This window comes from Muntiacus reevesi, chromosome 19 (assembly GCF_963930625.1).
Source record: "Muntiacus reevesi chromosome 19, mMunRee1.1, whole genome shotgun sequence".
In the NCBI taxonomy this organism is placed as follows: Eukaryota; Metazoa; Chordata; class Mammalia; order Artiodactyla; family Cervidae; genus Muntiacus; species Muntiacus reevesi.
Window position 1 is genome coordinate 10930520 of NC_089267.1, and position 25035 is coordinate 10955554.

At 38.3% G+C, this 25035-nt stretch overlaps 1 protein-coding gene across 41 annotated transcripts in view; it reads left to right on the forward strand.

The window, feature by feature from the left end:
• The window catches only part of RIMS1 (regulating synaptic membrane exocytosis 1), a 592480-nt gene extending 579971 nt beyond the window's left edge, over window positions 1-12509 (forward strand). For all 41 annotated transcript variants that reach the window (XM_065911744.1, XM_065911753.1, XM_065911751.1 and 38 more), the window contains 5 exons: window positions 1060-1198; window positions 5891-6003; window positions 9461-9562; window positions 10145-10284; window positions 12291-12509. In XM_065911744.1, coding sequence (XP_065767816.1) covers window positions 1060-1198; window positions 5891-6003; window positions 9461-9562; window positions 10145-10284; window positions 12291-12509 — 713 coding nt within the window. The remainder of the gene's footprint in view (window positions 1-1059; window positions 1199-5890; window positions 6004-9460; window positions 9563-10144; window positions 10285-12290) is intronic.
• Window positions 12510-25035: the final 12526 nt, after the last annotated feature.

A 25035-nucleotide genomic window follows, 5' to 3' on the forward strand; every position in this document is an offset into this window, starting at 1 on the left:
TCAGGATTCTGACTGGCTCACTTGGGTAGCATGGCGTGGGGGCTTGCCCCTTGCCCTCAGGTGTGTGGCGCTGGCAGGCAGGCAGAGATGAAATGTTGCTTTTCATGGCGACTTCATACAGGAGCGACATCTAAAGAGGAGCCACAGACACACGCAAACACCCAAACTAAGCTAACTGGCAGCTATCATGGCCATAGGTGAAGTCCCTGCCTTGAGCCCAGTGGGTGAGACAGAAATCAGAGGGAGCACAGATGGGGAATCTAGGGCCCTAGGTGGGGAAGGAGCGCAGGTGGGGAATCTCGGGCCATAGGTGGGAAAAGAGATGCATCCACATGATAGTTGGTAGGAGCACAAATTGCTTTGTAGAGGACAAGTTAGAAACAATAAAATCAAACAGATTCCTACCCTTTCACTAGCATTTCAAGCTCTAAAAATGTATCCTGTGAAAGCACCTCTAGCAAGTGGAAATGCCACAGTAATGAGCCCTATGTGGGTAACCTCTGTGCCACCTCAGATGAGATCCTGTATGCTAAAGTGTTACAGAAAACATTGAATAAAATGCTGTGTGTTTTTTTTTTCTTTTATGAGGATTGTGAATAGCTGGCTATACCAAAACAGTGGCATTCTCCATGCTGGGTTCCAAGTGCCTCTTCTGTCGAGGACATTCCCAGTCATTCAGATCTGTCTCCATGCAGTTGGAACTTTCCAGATGAGAAGAAACCTGTTAGCTTTCATGGAACAGTTCAGTGCAAAATCCAGTTTTCACTGAAGCTGACGACTTGAGCAGCCATAATGCAGGGATGCATTTTGGCTCATTGGGAGTCAGGTGGTCTCTGAAACCGGGCAGTGGTCTGCCTTCTACTGCCGCCTCCTTAGCCAGAGCATACTGTAGCAAAGAGATGAATTCATCAGGGTATTTTCTTAGACATTATTTTTGTGAGTAAAACTTGAATTCTATGCATAATTAACTATTGTACTTGCAGAATCGATATCCAGGGGAACTGTCTGGGGGAAAAAAAAAAGCAGCAACTTAGAGTTGCTTTTACTCTCTCCTGCCAGAGTCAGGCCACAAGAAGTTGAAAAGCACCATCCAGAGAAGCACGGAGACGGGAATGGCAGCTGAGATGAGGAAGATGGTGAGGCAGCCAAGCCGGGAGTCCACAGATGGCAGCATCAACAGCTACAGCTCCGAGGGGAAGTAAGTGGGTCAGCACAGCACCTGGCCTAGAGTCGAGGGTCCCGAGTCACTGGGAGGTGAACAAGGCCCCCAGGTCATCCTGCAGTTGCTTTGTACAACCGGGACTTCAACCATCCATTTTATTTTTTATTTTTTTGTTTCTTTTTAATTTTTTTTTTCATTTAGTTTTATTATTTGGAGGCTAATTACTTCACAACATTGCAGTGGGTTTTGTCATACATTGACATGAATCAGCCATGGAGTTACATGTATTCCCCATTCTGATATCCCCTCCCACCTCCCTCTCCACCCGATTTTAAAACAGCCTGACCTCTTAGGATACAGACCCATGAACACACCCCTGCCCCTGGTCACTCAGACCTCTCAAAGGGATGAGGAAATGGCAGTTTAACATGAATACACTGATTTTTTGTTATCCAGAAAGGCTCAGAAAAGCCCATGACCAGAGGCTTATGGTAGAAATGCCACATTTAATGGCTTCTTTCAGATGGGAATTTCATTGTCTGGCCCAGTTACCAAAATCTGAATTAGAATGTAGACAAATGAAACTAATTGTCCATATTCCTGCTTTTCTGTAACTATTTTGGGATTCAAGTTGTTGGAAGTCTAACATTCTTATAATAGCAACTTATTTTTCCTATTTTTAAAACATCACAATTTCATTTTCACCTTAGGAAAAATGCCCAGGATCTACCTACTTAGTTATTTTTCTGATGAAAGAGTTTTCATTAATCTTGAAATTAATTAGTTTGGAAAAAAATATTACTAGATTTTTGTTTACTTGGTATGATTTTTTTACACAAAATCTGCATTTTTCTTATGCTTGAGAATTTTTCTGGTGAAACTGAAATAATGGTTTTAATGGTTGATAGTTTGATGGTTGACAGGTTACTGAAGTGATAAATCTTACAAATAATTAAGTATTATCCTGCAGTGGGTTACTTGGGGATTGACCATGTGCAAGTTTTCTATAATTATGTATTACCATGCAAGTATCTTTTACCTATTCATTATTAAATAATTTATTTTATTTTACTGGCATTTTTAATTTGGTTCAGAAAATAAAATAAATTTCGCCAAGTTAATGTTCACGATATGGTTTCCCGTTCCTGAAAGTAGTGAGTCCCTCTATTTGATCCAATGATGGGTATGCATTCTCCCAGCAAGATACAGCCAGGAATAAAAATCAGAAGGCATAAATTTATGGAGTTAAGTTTGCTGACATAATACCAATATTTGTATAAGTATTATAAAGCAATGAGCAAATTAAAAACTGGAGGCACTGTTTTCTGATATAAAAATCAACAAGTGTAGATTGGGATTAACATACACCCACTACTATATATATATGTGTGTATATATATATATGTGTGTGTGTATATATATATATAAAATCAATAACTAATAGGAACCTACTGTATAGCACAAGGAGCTCTATTTGATTCTCTGTAATGGCCTATAGGGGAAAAGGACCTAAAAGCGGGTGGACATATGTACATATCCAGATACATATAACTGATTCACTTTGCTGTACCGCAGAAAGTAACACAGCATTGTAAATCAACTATACTCGAATAAAATCTTTTTAAAAATTGACAAACCTAGCCATACTTCCACCATGGATAAACCACTTAACGTCTCACAGATTTATTTTATGGTCTCTGGATAGAATAATAATTGATGCTCTGTCTAGTTCCTTTGATTTTGAAGAAATAGTATGCATGAAAGCACATGGTTGCTGTTCAGTCGTTCAGTCGAGTTTAACTCTTTGCGACCCCACGGACTGCAGCGTGCCAGATTTCCCTGTCCTTCACTACCACATTGGAAACAATCAACACTTGTAGAAAACTGTTTATTCCAAAAAATTACTTATTGAAGTTAAACTATGTAAACAGGCTGCTGCTGCTAAGTCACTTCAGTCGTGTCTGACTCTGTGCGACCCCATAGACGGCAGCCCACCAGGCTCCCCCATCCCTGGGATTCTCCAGGCAAGAACACTGGAGTGGGTTGCCATTTCCTTCTCCAATGCATGAAAGTGAAAAGTGAAAGTGAAGTCGCTCAGTTGTGTCTGACTCCTAGAGACCCCATGGACTGCAGCCTACCAGGCTCCTCTGTCCATGGGATTTTCCAGGAAAGAGTACTGGAGTGGGTTTGTTACCCTGGAGACATCAGTTACAGCAGCACAGTCCCTGCTCTGGGTAAAGATATAGCCTGGGGTTTCAGGCAGGCATGGTGAGAAACAGACAAACTTCAACCAACTTACTTCCATTTAATTTAAATACAAATCTCATATAATACGACATTTTAATTCATTCAAAATGTTAATTCATTCAAAACTGAAGAAATTAAGCATTTTGATTTGTAAATAAGAATCTGTTTTCAAATAATATTTATTCAATATTACAAACTAGAGAGAGAGAGAGAACATTTCATGCAAAGATGGACACAATAGAGGACAGGAATGGTATGAACCTAACAGAAGCAGAAGATATTAAGAAGAGGTGGCAAGAATGCACAGGAGATCTATATGAAAAAGATCTTCATGACCCAGATAACCATGATGCTGTGATCACTCACCTAGAGTCACATCCTGGGATGCGAAGTTAAGTGGGTGTTAGGAAGCATCACTGTCAACAAAGCTAGTGGAGGTAATAGAATTCCAGTTGAGCTACTTCAGATCCGAAAAGATGATGCTGTGAAAGTGCTACACTTAATATGCCAGTGCTACGCTCAAATTTCCAAAATTTGGAAAACTCAGCAGTGGCCACAGGACAGGAAAAAGTCAGTCTTCATTTCAATTCCAAAGAAAGGCAATGCCAAAGAATGTTCAAACTACCGCACAATTGCACACATCTCACACACTAGCAAAGTAATGCTCAAAATGCTCCAAGCCAGGCTTCAACAGTATATGAACCGTGAACTTTCAGATGTTCAAGCTAGATTTAGAAAATTCAGAGGAACCAGAGGTCAAATTGACAACATCTGTTGGATCATCAATAAAGCAAGAGAGCTCCAGAAAAATATCTACTTCTACTTTATTGACTACACCAAAGTCTTTGACTGTGTGAATCACGATAAACTGTGGAAGATTGTTCAAGAGATGGGACTACTAAACCACCTTACCTTCCTCCTGAGAAGTCTGTATGCAAGTCGAGAAGCAACAGTTGCAACTGGACATGGAACAACAGACTGGTTAACAATCGGGAAAGGAGTCCATCAAGGCTGTATATTGTCACCTTGCTTACTTAACTTCTATTCAGCGTACATCCTGTGAAATGCCCGGCTGGATGAAGCACAAGCTGGAATCAAGATTGCTGGGAAAAATATCAATAATCTCAGATACTCAGATGACACCATCCTTATGGCAGAAAGCAAAGAGGAACTAAAGAGCCTCTTGATGAAAGTGAAGGAGAGTGAAAATGTTGACTTAAATCTCAACATGCTGAAAACTAAGATCATTGCATCTGGTCCTATCACTTCATGGCAAATAGATGGGGAAACAATGGAAACAGTGAGAGATTTTATTCTGGGGGGCTCCAAAATCACTGCAGATGGTGAGTGTAGCCATGAAATTAAAAGATGCTTGCTCCTTGGAAGAAAAGCTATGACCAACCTAGACAGCATATTAAAAAGCAGACATTACTTTGCCAACAAAAGTCCATCTAGTCAAACCTATGGTTTTTGCAGTAGTCATGAATGGATGTGATAGATAGACTATAAAGAAAGCTGAAGGCTAAAGAACTGATGCTTTTAAACTGTGATGCTGGAGAACACTCTTGAGAGTCCCTTGACTGCAAAGTCAATCTTCATGGAAATCAGTCCTAATATTCATTGGAAGGACTGATGCTGAAGCTGAAATTCCAATACCAGCTGATGCAAAGAACTGACTCCTTGGAAAAGACCCTGATGCTGGGAAAGACTGAAGGTGGGAGGAGAAGGGGACAACAGAGGATGAGATGGTTGGATGGCATCACTGACTCAATGGACATGAGTTTGAGCAAACTCTGAGAGTTGGTGATGGACACGGAGGCCTGGCATGCTGTAGTCTATTGGGTCGCAAAGAGTCAGACACAACTGAGCGACTGAACTGAATATTTCAAATAATATTTATTCAAGAAATTATTAAATGTTTCTCAAAATTTAGCACTTTATTGTTACTTCATGCTCATGAGCAATTATTTAAGTAGGTCATGACATAAAATATCACATCTTATATCTTAAGTTAGTCATACATTTATGTAGGGATTTGTATTGTAAAATGTGCCAAAAACTTACTGCATTAAAAACTTTAACTAAGCCCTCCTCAGTATGTCTTTTTTAAAACCTTTCTATTTTATATTGGAGTATAGTTGATTAACAATGTTGTCTTAGTTTCAGGTGAACAGAAGGGAGGGATGTACTGGGAGTTCAGGATTGACATGTACACACTGCTGTATTTAAAGTGGATAACCAACGAGGACCTACTGTGTAGCACAGGGAACTCTGATGAATATTCTGTAAATTGATAGGCTAGACCTTTTCTCATTCAGCACTGAGCCTCATATGCTTGGTTCAGTGGAAATGCAAAGAATCAGTAAGTAAACCAGTTACCCAAATACAGTTTGATTCATATTCAGAACGATATTCTAATGGAAAGTAATGAAAAAAATTCTAGGAGATCTAATGTTTTTATTTTTGTCCTTTTGCCAATAGTTTAATATTTCCTGGAGTGAGACTAGGCGCAGATAGTCAATTCAGTGATTTTCTTGATGGATTGGGACCAGCCCAGCTTGTTGGTCGCCAGACCCTTGCTACCCCTGCAATGGGTAAGAATACTTTTTCCTGAAAGAAAATGAGTGTTTCATGGTTGACAAGATTATTTAAAGTAGCATAATAGCATTGATAATACAAGTGAGAAGAACACTTTATCTCAAGTATTGCTGGTTTCAAATGACTATTCTAAGTTTTAATGCATTTTTCTAACTTGATACATATTTCTAATGCATTTTCCTAACTTTGCTGACAAAGGAAGGTCTGTATAGTCAAAGCTGTCGTTTTCCAGTGGTCATGTATGAATGTGAGAGCTGGAACGTAAAAACCATTGAGCGCCGAAAATTAATGCCTTCAGACTGTGGTACTGGAGGAGACTCGTGAGAGTCCCTTGGATATCTAGGAGATCAAACCAGTCCATCTGAAAGGAAATCAACCCTGGATATTCATTGGAAGGACTGGGGCTGAAGCTGAAGGTCCAATACTTTGGCCATCTGATGTGAAGAGCCAACTCACTGGAAAAGATCTGATTCTGGGAAAGGTAGAGGGCAAGAGGAGAAGGGGTGACAGAGGATGAGATGGTTGGATGGCATCACCGACTCAGTGGATGTGAACTTGAACAAACTCAGGCAGGTAGTGAAGGACAGGGAAGCCTGGCGTGCTGCAGTTAGTTCAGGGCTCTCAGAGTCAAACACGACTACACAACAGCAACAGCTTGACACGTGATGTAAAATGAATAAAGTTAGTCACCTCTCTGAATTATCAAGATTCTGTCAATGTAATGTCTACTGTATATCCAAATGTAGGAGAAGGGTAGCATTTTATAGCATGGAAAAATCAATAGGTTAGTCAATCAAGAATGTTGGTGTGAGTATATTATTATGCAAAAAAATTAATGAAATTGCCTCCCTACTTCAGAACTCAAAAAAGTAGTGTTTTGGAGTCAATTGTAAAAGAGAAACAGGAGGTAAAGAAAGACACTAACAAATACTGAAAAACACTTTAATGTTTCTATACTCTTGGAGTGGGAAAGAACTTCCAAAACAAAGTCAGATAAATCAAAAAACTTCTACTAGCAAAAATACCATAAATGAAGATTATAAAAGGTGACAAATGGAGAAAATTATATGTAACATGTGCAATAAATATCTTCCTGAAAGGTATGAGATTCTAGCTTGAAAGGACCCACAGAGTAGTCAGCAAATTCATGAGAGTATTTCAAACACAAAAACAATATTATGTCATTTTACAGTACCAGAGATTGATAGAAAATCCCACAACTTTCCTAAGAGGAAAAATAATTGTATCCAAACTATTAAAAATGTGATTCTCACTGGACTCTTCAGTAATAATAGTGGAATCCAGAAGATGAGCATTGTCTTCAAAATTCTGATTAACAATTGATTTCCAACATGGAGTACAATAGCCAGCCAAGTCATCTAGTAAATTTGAGGCTAGAATTAATATACGTTCAGACCAAAAGGGCCTCGAAACATTTTCCTTATACCCAGCATCATTCAGAAACCTATTAGAGGACATGCCTCAACAAAATGAACTAAGTGAACTTAAAAATTATGAACTAAAAAGGAGGAACATGAAATTCAGTAAATTAATGCTTCCGTACAAGAGAGAAATAGATGGGATGCCCAGAATGGTAGTGAAGGAAAATCTAAGAAAACAGCTACTGCTTTAAAAGCAACCTGTTCAAATTGTAGCCTTTCAGATTCATAAGCTAAACCTATAGTAAACCTAGTGTGTTTGATTTTTTAGAAGAACTAGACAAGCAGGACAGAGTGAGATGTTTTAATTAGCATAAAAATACATAAAAATGTAAGCAAGTACTTTTTAAAACACACTTAGTGGGGGTAGAGAAAAGGAAAAGTGTCCAAGAAATGAGAAGTAATCACAATATTCCATTGTACTAAACTACAAGTAATATTGCATAATCATAATATAAATAATAATATTGGGAGAACAGCATGACAGAAAATGTCAAGTGTGTACTGGAGATAGGAGGACAGAGAAAGCAAAATCAGAGGTCAATAATAATATCTATTACTGAAAAAAGGAAGGTGTCTTATGAATATGATATTTAGTGATAAGGATGCAAATGCCAAAAAGTAAAGAAAAGTAAGTTAAAATATTGCAAATTTTGAAAGGGAAGTAGAGAGAGAGAGACTGGGAATATTTTATACTGATAACAAGGCTTAGAGAACAGTTTGACTCTTTAAACAGTGTGTGTATGTGATTAAAAGGAAAAAGCCTGAAAATCCCTAGGAGCTGAGGTTTGAAACAAGAATTATTATAGAACTAATGAACAGTCCAGAACCACAACACTGATAAATGGATGAGGCAAATAAGAAGAATTCATAACTGAATTCTTTCTCACAAGTGAGAAAATAGAGATGATTCAACTAACTAAAACCAACTGAGAAATAATTATATTTAATATTTTGGAGGATAAAGTATCGTATCATTCAGAAAAAGTTTGGCATCTTCTAAAAATGGATAAAGGGCATGAGCAAGCAATACAAAAGAAGAAATAAAAATTGAAAATATTTACAAATATGTTCAACCTCCCTAATAATCAAAGAAATGCTAATTATAACTTATGGAACATCAGATTGGCAAAAAAGTAGACATATTGCTCTTAATGATATTAGTGGGCTGTGGAAATGGGAAGACAGATTTTTCTGATCACAGTGCACCTCTCTGAAGGATAGTTGGCAGTATGCTTGAAATTATTGAATGTCCCTTCAATTAGACTTAATGATTACAAATCTGGGAATTTATGTTTAAGAAATAATTGACCATGGGTGTAAAAATTCTGCATAAAGCAGTTCTTTCTAGTGTTTTTTAATGGCAACAATAGATAAGCTATATTTCCATCCACAGGAATCTGGTTAAATAGGTAATGACATTCCCATTGCATGGTTCATACAGTCAGTAAATAGAGGGTGTAGGGTCATGAAAGATGTTAGATTAATAGATAGAGGCAGATGGATAGATTGATGTATAGATAGAATGATGGAGAGAGAGAGATGGATTAATAGATGATAGATGAGATAGACTCATAACCAAAGAAAGAAAAATAGGAATGAAGGAAGGAACTAACAAATTGTGAAATTGCTAAGGTATTTATCAAGATATTAATGGAGATTTCTGCTAAATAATGGAAATGAAGATAATTATACTTTTTATGAAGTATTTTATATACTCAACATAAAGGATAAGAAACCTTAGAGTACAAAATTTCTTAAATACTTCAGTGTAGTTACAGTTAAGCAATTTGTAAACTAATATGAGACTCTCATAAGTTGAATGAGTACCAGAAAAATGAAGAGAAATGTTTCAAAACCTGATTTAGAGGCAGGGAAAAAAAGAGGAATGGTGGGCTCTAAGTATTAGTTTTTCATGAAGGTCATGAGGATCATAATTGGACTCTGTTATGACCTGTTTTTTTTAACTGAATGTGACTGCAAAGAAGCTGACACATTTTGCTTCTGCTGGCAGGTGACATACAGATTGGAATGGAGGATAAAAAGGGCCAGTTAGAAGTTGAAGTGATTAGAGCACGAAGTCTCACGCAGAAACCCGGCTCCAAATCCACACCTGGTAAGATGCAGAATTAGCTGTTCATATGAGAGTCTTCCGTGGGCAGAAGCTCAAAACGTGTTGTATTTGAATTTCATATGCTCTGTGTTGCATTATCTGTCCTTTGATTGTATAAAAGTGGATTTGGGTTTTCCTTGCACAGTTATTCTGTTGAAAGTATTAGGAAGAGTCTTGTTGTGGTAAGACAAGTTTAGTTATGATGACTTCTTAGCTCGTGTCAATTATTTTTGTCTGCCTATTTACAAAGGCAGCATAAAAATTCAGTTCTAATCGTAACAAGGATGAGCTTTTAGATAGAAAATGACATTAAAAATGTAAGCCTATGTTGTATTGCCAGCCATAAGCCAAATAAGTCAGAATCTTATTATAGCTTTGCACACTTGAAATGAGGAAAATTATGTTAGTAGTAGCATGTGGGTTTTAAGGGGTAGCATCCATGGAGCACTGAAAACTTTAAATGATTCAAATAATCATTGGAAAGCTTTTAGTAAGTATCTCTACTTCTCTAAGGAAGCATTTGCTAATAAAATCAATTTAATTTGAAGGATTAACTTTTTATCTGTTAATGTTACCTTTGTTCAGCTCCTTATGTCAAAGTGTATCTTTTGGAGAATGGGGCCTGCATAGCCAAGAAGAAGACAAGAATTGCACGAAAGACCCTTGACCCTTTGTATCAACAGTCCCTGGTTTTTGATGAAAGTCCACAGGGTAAAGTCCTTCAGGTCAGTCATAGCTGGTTTGTCTGTTTACACTGTAACAGCCTATTGTCCACACAACACTGAAGAGGTGGGCAAACAGGAAGATAATAAATTCCAAATTGTTGATTTGCAATATAAGTAATATGTAGTTGTAAAATATCTCTTAGTTCCAATGGAGAACAAGATATTTATTTTCACTCTCCTTTTCTCCCTTCTCTTCATCCTCTCCTTGTACTTTTGCCCTACTTGCCACCCCTTTCATCTTCTAGATGATAGATAGGTAGACCAGATGGTTAGACCAGATAGATAGAAAGATGGATAGATAGGTAGACAGGGAGATAGATAGATAGATAGATAGATAGATAGATAGATAGATAGATAGATAGATAGATAGATAGACTAGATAGATGGAAAAATGTATGTATGGATGGGTAGATAGGGAGATGGATAGACAGATAATTAGGGCAACCAATGTTAATAATAGTTTGTTGAGCGAGCCATGATGCAGAGGAAGAAAGGAAAGGAAGCACATATTCATGACTGGCTGAGTGTCAGTTTCATTGTTAGTTGCGTCCTACCTTTTCTAAATATTTTGACCACCATTGCTCTGCCCCCAGCTTTTTTTGGCTTTTCTTTTGCATTTCTGTAGCTACTAATAAGATTAAGCAAATTGTTCATATGTAAATGACCATTTGAATTTTCTCTTATGTGAAAAATTAAGCATTTTGCCTGATACTCTTTTTAGCTTGTAGAAGTTTTTTTTGTTTGGTTGGTTGGTTGGTTTTTTTTGTTTGTTTGTTTAAGCTATTCTGGTATTTTGCCATTTGCATGAATTACACACACATTTGTCCTACTGTGACTTTTCTTTCACCAAACTCTTTACATCTTTTAATGAACAAAAGTTCTCAATTTAAATATACTTTTTAAAAAAACCACTTTTGTATTGTTTATGATTTTTTTTCTGACTTGATTTTGAAAAATCCTTCTTTATACCTTATTTATTAGGTATAATCCTTCTTTATTTTTATCCTTCTTTAAAAATATATATATGGTATATATAACCTGAAGGTTATAGATATATTGTTTTCATAGAGTTTTATTATTTTGGTTTATGTTTTGAAGTAGGGTCCAGTTTTATTTTTTCCCTTTTATATGATCATTTGTCCAGAAATTATTTATTGAAAAGTCCTTCTTTTATACCTATTTTATAATATCACCTCAGTCATAGGTCATTTCACTATCTGCATTGTCCCCTTTTGAAAGATTATGTCTTTGAGGAATAGAGGCATTAAATAATTTGCCAAGGTTACTCAGTAAATTGAAAAGCTGAGATTCGCCTCCCCTGCCTCTGTAAAACAGGTGAGTGAGTTCATTTGGGAACTTCCACAGAGCCTGGAGTAAGTGTAATGGGAATCTTACCTGACACCAAAAGAATTGGTTTTGGTGTCAGATTGTTCTGTCACTTCACTGACTTATTAATCTTCTCATCAAGTCAGAACTGTCAGGCAAGTCCTCAAAAGGCACCAGCTTATAATTATTGTTCAGCCTGTCCCTTCAGTAACAAGTCTATAACATAAAAGAAATGTAATGAATATTCTCATCCTTTATACACATTCCACCATGCACACATGCCGTGGTACCGGAGGTTGGGTTATCTTGCCCTCCTAGCTTGCACAAAATTTAATTTGTATATATCTCTGTGGTCCTGCACATTGCTCACTAGATACTAGTTGCTAAAGAAAGTTTTGAGTTGATAAGTAAATAAGCTTGCCTGTTTGTTTTTAACATGGTTTATATAGACAATACCCCTCATGGACTAGGGAAATATTATATGTATTCCATCAAATTAAAAAATCATGATGAAGTGTCTCAGAGTACCTGAATATTTTTAATTATTAAGTCTCCTTGATCTTAGTTATATTCACTTCATGTCCTTCCCTGTCTGGCTCAGTTTAACAGACCAATTTGCTCTCAACTCTTCAAGGTGCAGGAGAGGAGCTCAAGTTCACTGCACTTCTCTCTTTCTACAGGTGATTGTCTGGGGGGACTACGGCAGGATGGACCACAAATGCTTCATGGGGGTGGCTCAGATCTTGTTGGAGGAACTCGATCTTTCCAGCATGGTCATCGGCTGGTACAAGCTGTTCCCACCGTCATCACTGGTTGACCCCACGCTCACCCCTCTCACCCGCCGGGCTTCCCAGTCATCTCTGGAAAGTTCCACTGGGCCCCCCTGCATCCGGTCCTAATGAACTCACACCAGTAAGACTCTACCTTCAGGATAGTAATCTGAACCAGATATTTCATGAGCATTGTTGGAGACAGACAATCAACCTGTGTTTTGCCTGTAGTCGTTTTTCAATAATATGTCCCAATCGTTGTTTAAAAACCTGGCTTCACATGACAGAACAAGGCAGTCTATCAAATACAGGAAGAGTCAACGTGCTAGAGAATCACTGATGCTTCTAACAAATGAAAGAGAGGAAACTGCAAATTCACACACATGCGCGCACATGCACACACCAAACTGAACAAACTGGAAATTGTCACTCTTGTGAAAAGCTGTATTTTATGTGTTTTTTGCACAAACCACAAGGAGTGTTATTTCCCTGGTGTTTAAGTTTTGTTTGTGTGATATTTGTTGGTTTCAGTTGATTTCAGATTTGTTTCGATTTGATTCAGTTTTCACTGCATTTGTTGTTTCTACTCGTTTTCAGCTGTGTCATGACAGGGCTCGTGATGTTTACAGAGACCCTTCCTTTCTTTTTCCAAAAGCACCAAAAAAAAAAGGGCTGAAGCAGTCTCTGTAGCATCTCTGCGGAGTGTGCACCATGAGACAAAGTGAGGCCCATGCGGGGCTTCACTGACTTTTGCTTTATGATTCTTCAAGTTCTTATGTGTAGAAACCCAGAAAATGAAAGTTATCTTCCAAAAACAAATAATCACAGAATCACTTTTTTGAATGGAGCTCATGTCTGTTTGTGTTCTGAAACATTAATTTATGTTTTCCATTGTTTTGCATGGAAGACCTTTACAGAACTGAGTCTGCAGCAAATGCTGGGAACTAACCTAAATGCATCGTTGTACCTTGGAAACACTCCTTGTTATGCCTTTTCCTTCCTGACATCCAAAATAAAAGCAAGTATATGCTCATGTGTACAAACCATATGTTTGACTTCCCAAAATGGTGACTAGAAATGGAGTTGAGCCTCAGACCCTTTGAATGATGCCCAGGCTCCTTGACCACATCTCAGTGTAGACTTAGTACCCGTCCTGGCAAGAACATGGTATGGGCTATTAATATACCACTGGAAATTTCATTTGAAATATTCCACACTAAACTAATGATTTTTTATCAAATTTTAGTTTACATTTCTTTGAAATTGATGCAAGCACAACGCTTGTTTTTTTTAATGCAAAGTATCTTACTTTGGGGGTGGGGGAAATAAAACGAAGTCCAATTCAATTTGCATTTTCTTCATCTGAGTTTTTCTTGGCCTTGAATTCCCTTGTGACCTTCTGTATCTGTGCTAACAACTGCAGACTCTGCAGGTGCATCAAGAACTTGTCCCTCCTTTTATGAGTCCCTCCACTTTTGTGACTCCACAAATAGAGCAGCATGACTTGGAACTGTTCAAAGCTGCATGCACGCTTTATTTAAAAAAAAAAAAAGGATAAAGAAAAAAAAAGAAAGGAAAAAAGAAAAGAAACAAAAGGTTATTTAATCATGTCTGTTAGTTCCACATAGGCCAGCTTGTATGTTGCATGCACGTGTACAGTTTGCTTGTTAATTACTCTACTGAAATAACCAAGAAATCTAAGCCATCCATTTTTGTTACAGACATTTTGCAAGTTTTAGCCAGACTCCGTCTGTGAGTCCGAGGTGAAATGTCTATAGATGGACTTTATTTTTTACCCTCTGGAAAACGTGGTGTAGTATGGACCAAATTCCTTCTAATAAATATTTTGGTGTAGACTCCTCCTGTGGGGCTGTAACACATGTAGACACTGTGTACACATAGGTTTTAATCCATAGACATACTGCCTGCACCAAGTGAATTATTTATTATTTACACACGCCAGAATGACCTGCCCACTGTTCCCAGGGCACAGATTGACCACGGGTCACCATGCTGAGCAGGAAGGACTGAAGCATTGGTGTACTTCTGCTAGATACCGTTCTGTCTTAGTGGCCAACGATCAACCGATTCTAATTGGGTAGTATCTTTCTATTTGACCACTTGTCTTAACACTCCCCTGTGCTTTTAAATGAACTTCCAACTCATGTATGTAAACATGTTTAATAAAATTTACTTTTCATGTCAGTCCACAGCCATCTGTGTTCTATGTTGTGCCAGATATTCATTGTGGGTTCCACTGGGGAAGATGGGAGCTGGATCGCGGGAAGGGAGGTGGGATTTGTCGTCTGCTGGGGGCCCTTGACTTGTCACTGCACCATGTGTGTCTTCATCTTCAGTCCAAAAGGGTACTTTGCATCACATACAGTTTTTTACTCTGTCATCCTGTCTAAGTGAGCACATGAGTTTACTTCTGAAAAGTGGCATTACTGAAAACAATAAATCTTAGTAAGAATCAAATGGAAGGTTGTTTTTCTGCTGCTCTTTAAGTGTGCTGTTGTCCAATTGCCAAATCATTTCAAGCATGTGATATGTCAAAATATCAATTCCTGCATCTTTCACCAGAGCGTCTGGTTCCTCTTTCCATTGCTTCCTCTGGACCCCTGACTGAGTCATAGAAAGTTGCCTTAGGGTTGGTCAGCTTAAACCAAACAATATGTTATATCATCTCCAAGAAAATCTTAGAGAATAAATATATCTTCAAAGAAATAGGTCTGAGTCTCCAAAAGTAGTATGTTACATAAAATTTGTTGGCTTTATTGCTTCAACTTTATGACATTTTCTTTTCTTCCCCAAAAATGTGTTCATATATGATGCCAAACCTGGCCTCTGTACACCAACACTGAATTAAAATTTGAAGACAAGAGTTTTGGGTAAAGAAGAAAACATGTCTTTATTGCTTTACTAGGCAAAGGGGGACATGGTGGGCTAATGCCCTCAAAACTGTGTCCCATCCTGCAGGGCGTAGTGAGAAGTATTCAAGTGTTCAAGGAGCAGAGCATGATCAGCCTATGGACAATGTTCTGATTCATTGGTGGTGAGGGAAGCGGGAGTCAGGATTATCAACCTTCCAGTTCCAGCTGGTCTGAGGTCTTTGTGCTTGTGGGCAGCATACAGTTAACTTCTCCTACCTGGTGGGACTTTCAGTATCTGCAAGCCAGCTCAAAGACACTGTTATGTGTATCACTTGAGGCCGAATCAGGACCCTGCCCCAAAGCTGCACTCTTGTTTCTTGACTGCTCCTCCCTAGTCTCCACATCCCCTCCCTTCCCTGGTTAGTAATTGTTTGAACCTGACCTTTGGAGCTCTGGGAATGTCGTGGAGGCTGAATGAAGCCTATTTCCTACCATTAACCAGGGACACAGAAAGACTTTTGTGCCCAGGAGCCCCACAGAGTTACTTTCAGTTCCATATATTTCATCATTGTCACCCCCATGACACTTGGTGAGCATCATTTTCATGTTTCATTGCTGTAAGATAATCACTGCAATCTAGTCTCCACCTTCTAGGAGCCCTTAAAATTTTACAGAACACACTGGCTTTAACTTTGTAAATCAGAGTAAACACAACTAAATCAAAATCAAATTGGAGACAATTGGTTGTTTAGAGTGTTTTAAACAGCTGACTGAATTTTACCCTACTGAGTCAGCCAGTTGTTTGGTCTACAAGACATGAAATTATCTGTGAGACTGGGTCAACAGGAGACAAAATCAACTGATCAGTTCATTTCACAACAAACTGTCAGAGCACATATGTCTAATGGCCCTACAGCACATCACTTGGGGTGGGAGGAACCACTTCTGCCACTGAAAGAGGATGCAGCTGAATGTGGTTCAATAATTCTTTGTCTGGACAGGCACAGAAACAGAAATGGATCTTTAAGTCTTATAGGATTGCATGGTGTTATGATTTCAGGGCCTGCATGATGGAGCGGAATTAACTAGAAGGGTGACCATTTTGCTAAACCGTCAGGATTTCTTGCTGACTCTGACAAGTTAATTTCTGGAAATCTCAGCCTGAAATATGTGATCTGATTTTAGTTAACCAACAGTGTTAAGAACTTTGTTGGGTACTAGATATTAAGTACTTGGGATATAAAAGCAAAACAGATACTAGCTTCAAGGAACCCATGTCTACTGAGAGTAATCATTACCTAAAGAAATAATTGCAATGATATATGTTTGATTTGCCTGCAAAGGGCTATGCGTTGCAGTTAATTTTCCCAATACTCTGTGAGTTAAATACTCTTATGATGCGTACATCCCATGAAGTATCTGCAGCGTGGAGCAGTTAAGTTGCAGGTCAATTTTGCAGTGCAGGTTTAGTGATGGAACTCAATACCCACCAAGGTCTTGCTGTCTTCAGAGCCTGCTAGCTCAGCGCTCAGCATCTTCCCTCAGCACTCACAACTGAGCTCAACCTTCACAAACAAGGAGTCCACAAAATGGGGAAGAACTCCAACCCAAATCCGTCTCTCCACTCAAGGCAAGGATAAAGGAATGCACAAAGTAGTCTTTGACTGAGTCCCAGACTGATCCTTGGGCTTCAAGGCAACATTGTCTTGGGTATCCCTCCCCATCTGTCCTCAGATGCGATGTAATAATGGTAGTTCTTACAGTTCCTCATCAGTCACAAAATTTTGCATCTTAGGGTTGAATCCGCCCGTGGAGCTGTTGGGTCTTCCCATAGTCATCCCATGCACTCTCTTAAGTTATTTGCTTCCAAAGCATATTCAGTGATCATCATTGAGATGTAGAGTGTGCCCTCTCCCCAGAAGATCCCAGAGGTCATCCCTCCACGCTGCAGCCCCCACACTTGACTTGTACTGCCACCCTGATTCTCCTCCAATACTTCTCCACAGGGCACAAGAGATGCCAAGTCTTCACATCTGAGTGCAAAACAGACGTTAGCAAATCACAGGCACCATGTGATGACGTTTTTAGTAGTTGGTCCCATGCACGTTACTCTAAGCTCATATCTTGGAACAAAGTCTTAGAAGTCATGTTTTTGATTATTTTGTTTTGTTTGAATCACCACAAAGAGATGCTCTGAGGTCACAGTATCCAATTACTATTCAAATTTGTTCCTTTCTCCTGTCATCTTCCAAAATGTGAAGTGTTAGCACCCGCACACACCCACCACACAAGTGTGTGAGATGATCTTATATTGTGGATTAGGTCTTCACCATCAGGAGAACCCTTCGATGCTACCTAGATCCATCAGTTTATCCCTCCCTAAAATGGTCTTTTCAGTCCTGCCTCCAATACCTCACCTACTGCTCATTCATCACCCCAGTGGAAGGCTGCCAGATCAAAACACAATATACCCACATTCATTTGAATTTCATATAAACAGTGAGTAATTAGAAATCATCTTAAAATTAGTTTTCTCAGTCATTCAAAGTCAACTTTGACTTTGTTTTTACTGGCTAACTATGGCCAGTCTATCCCTGTGGTGGGTGGTTTGTGCCCCTACCGCTTTGCTGAAATGCAGACACATCCAACAGCATTTTCTCAGCATAGTTATTGACCCCTCCTCTGCATCTCCTATTGAGAACTTCCTTCTTGAAAGTTTTTCTCTCCTCTACTTATTGTTCTCATCCTCCACCTTGAAGACTGGATTATGTGTCCAATTCCTCACTCCTTCTGAAAGGATCACACACTCAGACCTGTTGCCATGTTATTTTTCACCCTCTCACAATACAGCAGGATGAGAATCTACACCTCTTTGCCACTGACTTCGGATTGGCCAGGTGACTAGCTTATTTTTTTATGCATTGAAGTACAGTTGATTTATGATGTTGTGTTAATTTCTGCTGTATAGAAAAGTGATTCAGTTTTACACACACACACACACACACATATATATATACACATATATATATAGTTTTACATATATAGATATAATAGTCATGGTATTTGTTGCTCAGTCATATCTGACTCTTTGTGACACCATGGACTGTAGCCCATGAGGCTCCTCTGTCCATGGGATCTTCCAGGCAAGGATACTGGAGCGGGTTGCCATTCCCTTCTCCAGGGGATCTTCCCAGACCAGGGATCAAATCCAGCTCTCCTGCATTGCAGGCAGATTCTTTACTGTCTTAGCTACAGGGAAGCCATAAATATTTAGAGGTAGATATATTCTTTTTCATATTCTTTTCCATTATGTTTTATTTCAGGATATTGAATATATTTCCTTATGCTGTATAGTGGGACTTTGCTGTTTATCTGTTCTGTCCTATATTTAAGAACTTACGTATGCTAATCCCAACTTCCCAATCCATGCACCACCCCCTCACTTGGTAACCACAAGTTTTTTCTCTATGTCTGAGTCTGTTTCTGCTTTGTAGATACGTTCATCTGTGCCATATTTTAGATTCCACATATAAGCAATATCATATGGTATTTTTCTATCTCTATCTGATTTACTTCACTCAGTATGATAATTTCTAGGTCTATTCATGATGCTGTAAATGGCATGATCTCATTCCTTTTTCCTGGCTGTGTAGTGCATATATGTATATATCTGTGTGTGTGTACACACGTGTGTGTATGCGCATCTTCTTTATCTATTCATCTATCGATGGACACTTAGGATGCTTCCATATGGACGACTTGCTCCTGTGCTGGTTGATGAGTTAGCTGGTTAGCACCTAACAGGAAGAATTAGTTCTGTGACAGAGCAAGTGCAATTCTCCATGGGAAGGGCTCCCTGCAGGCTGGCACTGCTCATTCAACCTGGTCCAAGTTGTGTAGAGCAGACCTGCATCCACCTCCCAGACTGAAACAGAGCTGCTCCCAGATCTGTGCACAATAAAAAATGTCTTTGGGGGCCACAAAGACTTGGAAGTTATTTGTTATGCAGCCTCACTACAGGCTTGAGTAATACATGAACCGAGACCTTCCAGATGTACAAACTGGGTTTAGTAAAGGCAGAGGGACCAGAGGTCAAATTGCCAACATCCACTGGATCATAGAAAAACATCTACTTCTGCTTCATTGACTAAGCTAAAACCTTTGACTGTGTAGATCACAACATATGGTGGAAAATTCCAAAAGAGATGGAAATACCAGACCACCTAACCTATCTCCTAAGAAACTTGTATATGCAGGTCAGGAAGCAACAGTTAGAAATGAACATGGAACAACGTACTGGTTCAAAACTGGGAAAGGAACACATCGAGGCTGTATATTGTCACCCTGCTTATTTAACTTCTAGGCAGAGTACATCATCTGAAATGTGGGCCTGGATTAAGCACAAGCTGGACTCAAGAGTGCCAGGAGAATTATCAACAATCTCAGATATGCAGATAATACCACTTTAATGGCAGAAAGAAAGAGGAACTAAAGAGTCTTGAGTCTTGTGATGAAGGTGAAAGAGGAGAGTGAAAAAGCTGGCTTAAAACTCAATATTCAAAGAACTAAGATCATGGCACCTGGTCCCATCACTTCATGGCAAATAGATGGGGAAAAAGTAGAAACAGTGACAGATTTCATTTTCTTGGTCCCCAAACTCACTGTGAATGGTGACTGCAGCCACAAAATTAAAAGATGCTTGCTCTTTAGAATAAAAGCTGTGACCAACCTAGACAATGTATTAAAAAGCATAGATACCACTTTGCCGACAAAAGTCTGTCTAGTCAAAGCTATGATTTTTCCATTAGTCCTGTGGTGGCTCTGATGGTAAAGAGTCTGCCTGCAATGTGAGAGACCAGTGTTTGATCCCTGGGTCAGGAAGATCCCCTGGAGAAGGAAATGGCAACCCACTCCAGTATTCTTGCCTGGAAAATCCTATAGACAGAAGAGCCTGAAAGTCTACAGTCCATGGGGTTGCAAAGAGGTGGACACAGTGACTTCACTGTGTACAGATGTGAGAGTTGAACTATAAAAAAGGCTGAGTGCCGAAGAATGCTTTCAAATTGTGGTGTTGGAGAAGACTCTTGAGAGTCCCTTGGACAGCAAAGAGATCAAACCAGTCAAACCTAAAGGAAATCAGTCCTGAATATTCATTGGAAGCACTGATGCTGAGGCTGAAGTTCCAAAACTTTGACCACCTGTTGCAAAGAGTGTAGTCATTGGAAAAAAACCTTGATGCTGGGAAATACTGACAGTAAGAGAATGGGTGACAGAGGAGGAGATGGTTGGATGGCATCATTGACTCAATGGACATGAGTTTGAGCAAACTCCAGGAGATAGTGAAGAATAGAGAAGCCTGGAATGCTTCAGTTCATGGGATTTCAGAGTTAGACACTGCTTAGTCACTGAACAACAATTATAGGGAAACCTATTATACCATCCTTTCCTGGGTCCTTCTCATCAGCATCTACTATGTATAGGGGGTGCTTTGCCTACAAAGACACAAAGTTGAATAACACAAAGAATCTGTAACAATCCTTAAGGTTGTTTATTTCACAATATTATAAACTTTTTTCTTTCTATCTCCCTTCCACTCTCTAATCTACTCCCAATTTTCAACTAAAGCCTCTATTTTCATCTTAGCATGGCCATTTCTCCAGTCAACGGGTCTGAGTTTCAGACTCTTTGCAGGATACCTTTTTAATGTCTCAGCATCTCAAGAAGAACATGTCTAAAGGAAAAATGTAATCACATATTCCCAAAGTCACCCTGTTTCTGTTAGGCATCACCTTTTCTGAGTTTCTGATATTTGATTCATTCTTTTTTTTTTTTTTTTTAGATGTGAAATAGATGATTAAAAAATTTTTTTTTATTGAAGGATAATTGCTTTACAGAATTCTGCTGTTTTCTGTCAAACCTCAACATGAATCAGTCATATGTATACATATATCCCCCTCCCTTTTGAACCTCCCTCCCACCTCCCTCCCCATCCCACCCCTAAAGGTTGAAACAGAGCCCCTGTTTGAGTTTCCTGAGCCATACAGCAAATTCCCATTGGCTATCTATTTTACATATGATGTGTAAGTTTCCATGTTACTGTTTCCATACATCTCACCCTCTCCTCCCCTCTCCCCATGTCCATAAGTATATTCTCTATGTCTGTTTCCCCATTGTTGCCCTGTAAATAAGTTCTCCAGGACCAGTTTTCTAGATTCCATATGTATGCGTTAGAATATGATACTTATCTTTCTCTTTCTGATTCACTTCACTCTGTATAATAGGTTCATCCACTTCATTAAAACTGACTCAAATGCATTCCTTCTTATGGCTGAATAACATTGCATTGTGTATATGTACCACACTTCTTTGTCCATTCATCTGTCGATGGACATCTAGGTTGCTTCCATGTTGTAGCTATTGCAAATAGTGCTGCAATGAACAATAGGATACATGTGTCTCTTTCAATTTTGGTTTCCTCAGTGTATATGCCTAGGAGTCGGATTGTTGGGTCATATGGTGATTTTGTTCCTAGTTTTTTAAGGACTCTAAAGGCCATCTTTCATAGTGGCTGTATCAATTTGCATTCCCACCAACAGTGCAAGAGCATTCCCTTTTCCTCACACCCTCTCCAACATCTGTTTGTAGACTTTTTGATGATGGTCATTCTGACTGGAGTGAGGTGATATCTCACTGTAATTTTGATTTGCATTTCTCTAATAATGAGCAATGTTGAGCATCTTTTCACGTGTTTATTAGCCATCTGTATGTCTCCCTTGGAGAAATGTCTGTTTAGATCTTTTCCCCACTTTTTGATTGGGTTGTTTGTTTTCCTGGTATTGAGTTGTATGAGCTGCTTGTACATTTTGGAAATTAATCTTTTGTCAATTGTTTCATTTGTTATTATTTTCTCCCATTCTGAGGGTTGTCTTTTCACCTTGCTTATAGTTTCCTTTGCTGTGCAAAACATTTTAAGTTTAATTAGGTTCCACTTGTTTACTTTTGTTTTAATTTCCATTACTCTAGGAGGTGGGTCACAGAGGATCTTGCTTTGATTTATGTCATTGGGTGCTCTGCCTATGTTTTCCTCTAAGAGTTGTATAGTTTCTGGCCTTACATTTAGGTCTTTAATACATTTTGAATTTATATTTTTGTATGACATTAGGATGTATTCTAATTTCATTTTTTACATGTAGGTGTTCAATGTTCCCAGAACCATTTATTGAAGAGGCTGTATTTGCCTCATTGTATATTCTTGCCTCCTTTGTCAAAACTAAGGTACCCATAGGTGCATGGATTTCTTTCTGAGCTTTCTATCTTGCTCCATTAGTCTATATTTCTGTTTTTGTGCCAGAACCATACCGTCTTGATGACTGTAGCTTTGTAGTATAACCTGAAGTCAGGAAGGTTGATTCCTCCAGCTCCATTCTTCTTTCTCAAGACTGCTTTGGCTATTTGGGGTCTTTTGTGTTTCCATGAAAGTGAAAGGGAAGTTGCTCAGTTGTGTCTGAATCCTTGCGAACCCATGGACTGTAGCCTACCAGGCTTTTCTGTCTATGGGATGAATTGTGAAATATTTTGTTCTAGTTCTGTGAAAAATGCCATTGGTAATTCGATAGGGATCACATGGAATCTGTAGTTTGTGTTTGGTAGTATACTCATTTTCACAAAATTGATTCTTCCTATCCAGGGATATGGAATATCTCTCCATCTATTTATGTCATCTTTGATTTCCTTCATTAGTTTCTTATAATATTCTACATAGAGTTCTTTTGTCTCCTTAGGTAAATTTATTCCTAGATATTAATTCTTTTTGCTGCAGTGGTGAATGAGATTGATTCCTTAATTTATCTTTCTGATTTTTCATTGTTAGTATATAGAAATGCAAGTGATTTCTGTGTATTAATTATGCAATTTTGCTAAATTAACTGATTAGCTCTAGCAATTTTCTGATACTATCTTTAGGGTTTTCTATGTATAGTATCATGTCATCTGCAAACAGTGAGAGGCTTACTTCTTCTTTCCCCATCTTGATTCCATTTATTTATTTTTCTTCTCTGCCTGCTGTAGCTAGGACTTCCAGAACTATGTTAAATAACAGTGGCAAAAGTGGACACCCTTGTCTTGTTCCTGATCTTAGGGGGAATGCTTTGAGGTTTTCACCACTGAGAATAAAGTTTGCTGTAGGCATATTATATATGGCCTTTACTATGTTGAGGTAGGTTACCTTTATGCCCATTTTTTGAAGAGTTTTAATCATAAATGGGTGCTGAATTTTCTCAAAGGCTTTCTCTGTATCTATTGAGATGATCACATGATTTTTATCATTCCATTTGTTAATATGGTGTATCACATTGATTTATTTGCATACATTAAGAATCCTTGCATCCCTGGAATAAACCCAACTTGATCATGGTGTATGAGCTTTTTGTTGTGATGTTTGATGGTGAATTCTGCTTGGTAAAATTTTGTTGAGGATTTTTGCATATATGTTCATTAGTGATATTTGTCTGCAGCTTTCTTTTTTTTGTGTGTTGTCTTTGTTAGGTTTTGGTATCAGAGTGATGGTGACCTTGTAGAATGAGTTTGGAAGTGTTCTTTCCTCTGTAGTTTCTTGAAAGAGTTTTAGAAAGATTGACTTTAGTTCTTCTCCAAATGTTTGATAGAATTCTCCTGTAATGCCACTTGGTCCTGGGCTTTTGTTTTTTTTGGGAGATTTTTAATCACAGCCTCAATTTCAGTGCTTGTAATTGGGTTGTTCACAATTTCTGTTTCTTCCTGATTCAGTCTTGGAAGATTGAACTTTTCTAAGAATCTGTCCATTTTTCCAGGTTATCCCTTTTATTGCCATATAGTTTTTCATAATAGTCTCTCATAATCCTTTGTATTTCTGCATTTCCTGTTGTAACCTCTCCTTTTTCATTTCTAATTTTGTTGATTTGATTCTTCTCTCTTTTGTTTTCTGATGAATTTGGCTAAAGGCTTCTGAATTTTGCTTATCTTCTCAAAGAAATACTTTTAATTTTATTAATCTTTACTATTGTTTCTTTAATTTTCTTTTCATTTATTTCTGCTCAGATCTTAATAATTTATTTCCTTTTAATAATTTTGGGCTTTTTAAATTCTTATTTTTCCAGTTATTTTAGGTGTTAAGTTAGGTTGTCTCTTCAATATTTTTCTCATTTCTTGAGGTAGGATTGTATTGTTAAAAAACTTCCCTCTTAGAATGGCTATTGCTGCATCAAATAGATTTTGAGTTGTTGTGTTTCCATTGTTATTTGTTTCCATACATTTTTTGATTTCCCTTTTGATGTCTTCAGTATCCTATTGGTTATTTATAAACATGTTGTTTAATCTAGATATGCTTGTATTTTTTACAATTTTTTTCTTGCAATTGACATCTAATCTAATAGTGTTGTGTTTGGAGAATATGCCTGATATGATTCCAAGTTTCTTAAGTTTACTGAGGTTTGATTTGTGATGCAAGATGTGGTCTATCCTGGAGAATGTTCCATGTGTGCTGGAGAAGAAAGTGTATTCTTCTGCATTTGAATGGAATGTCCTGAAGATATCAATGAGATCCATCACATCTAATGTATCATTTAAGTTGTGTTTCCTTTTAATTTTCTGTTTTGATGATCTGTCCATTGGTGTGAGTGGGGTGTTAAAGTCTCCTACTATTATTGTGTTACTGTCAATTTCTCCTTTTAAGTCTGTTCAGTTCAGTCTCTAAGTTGGGTCCGACTCTTTAGAACCCATGGACTGCAGCATGCCAGGTCTCCCTG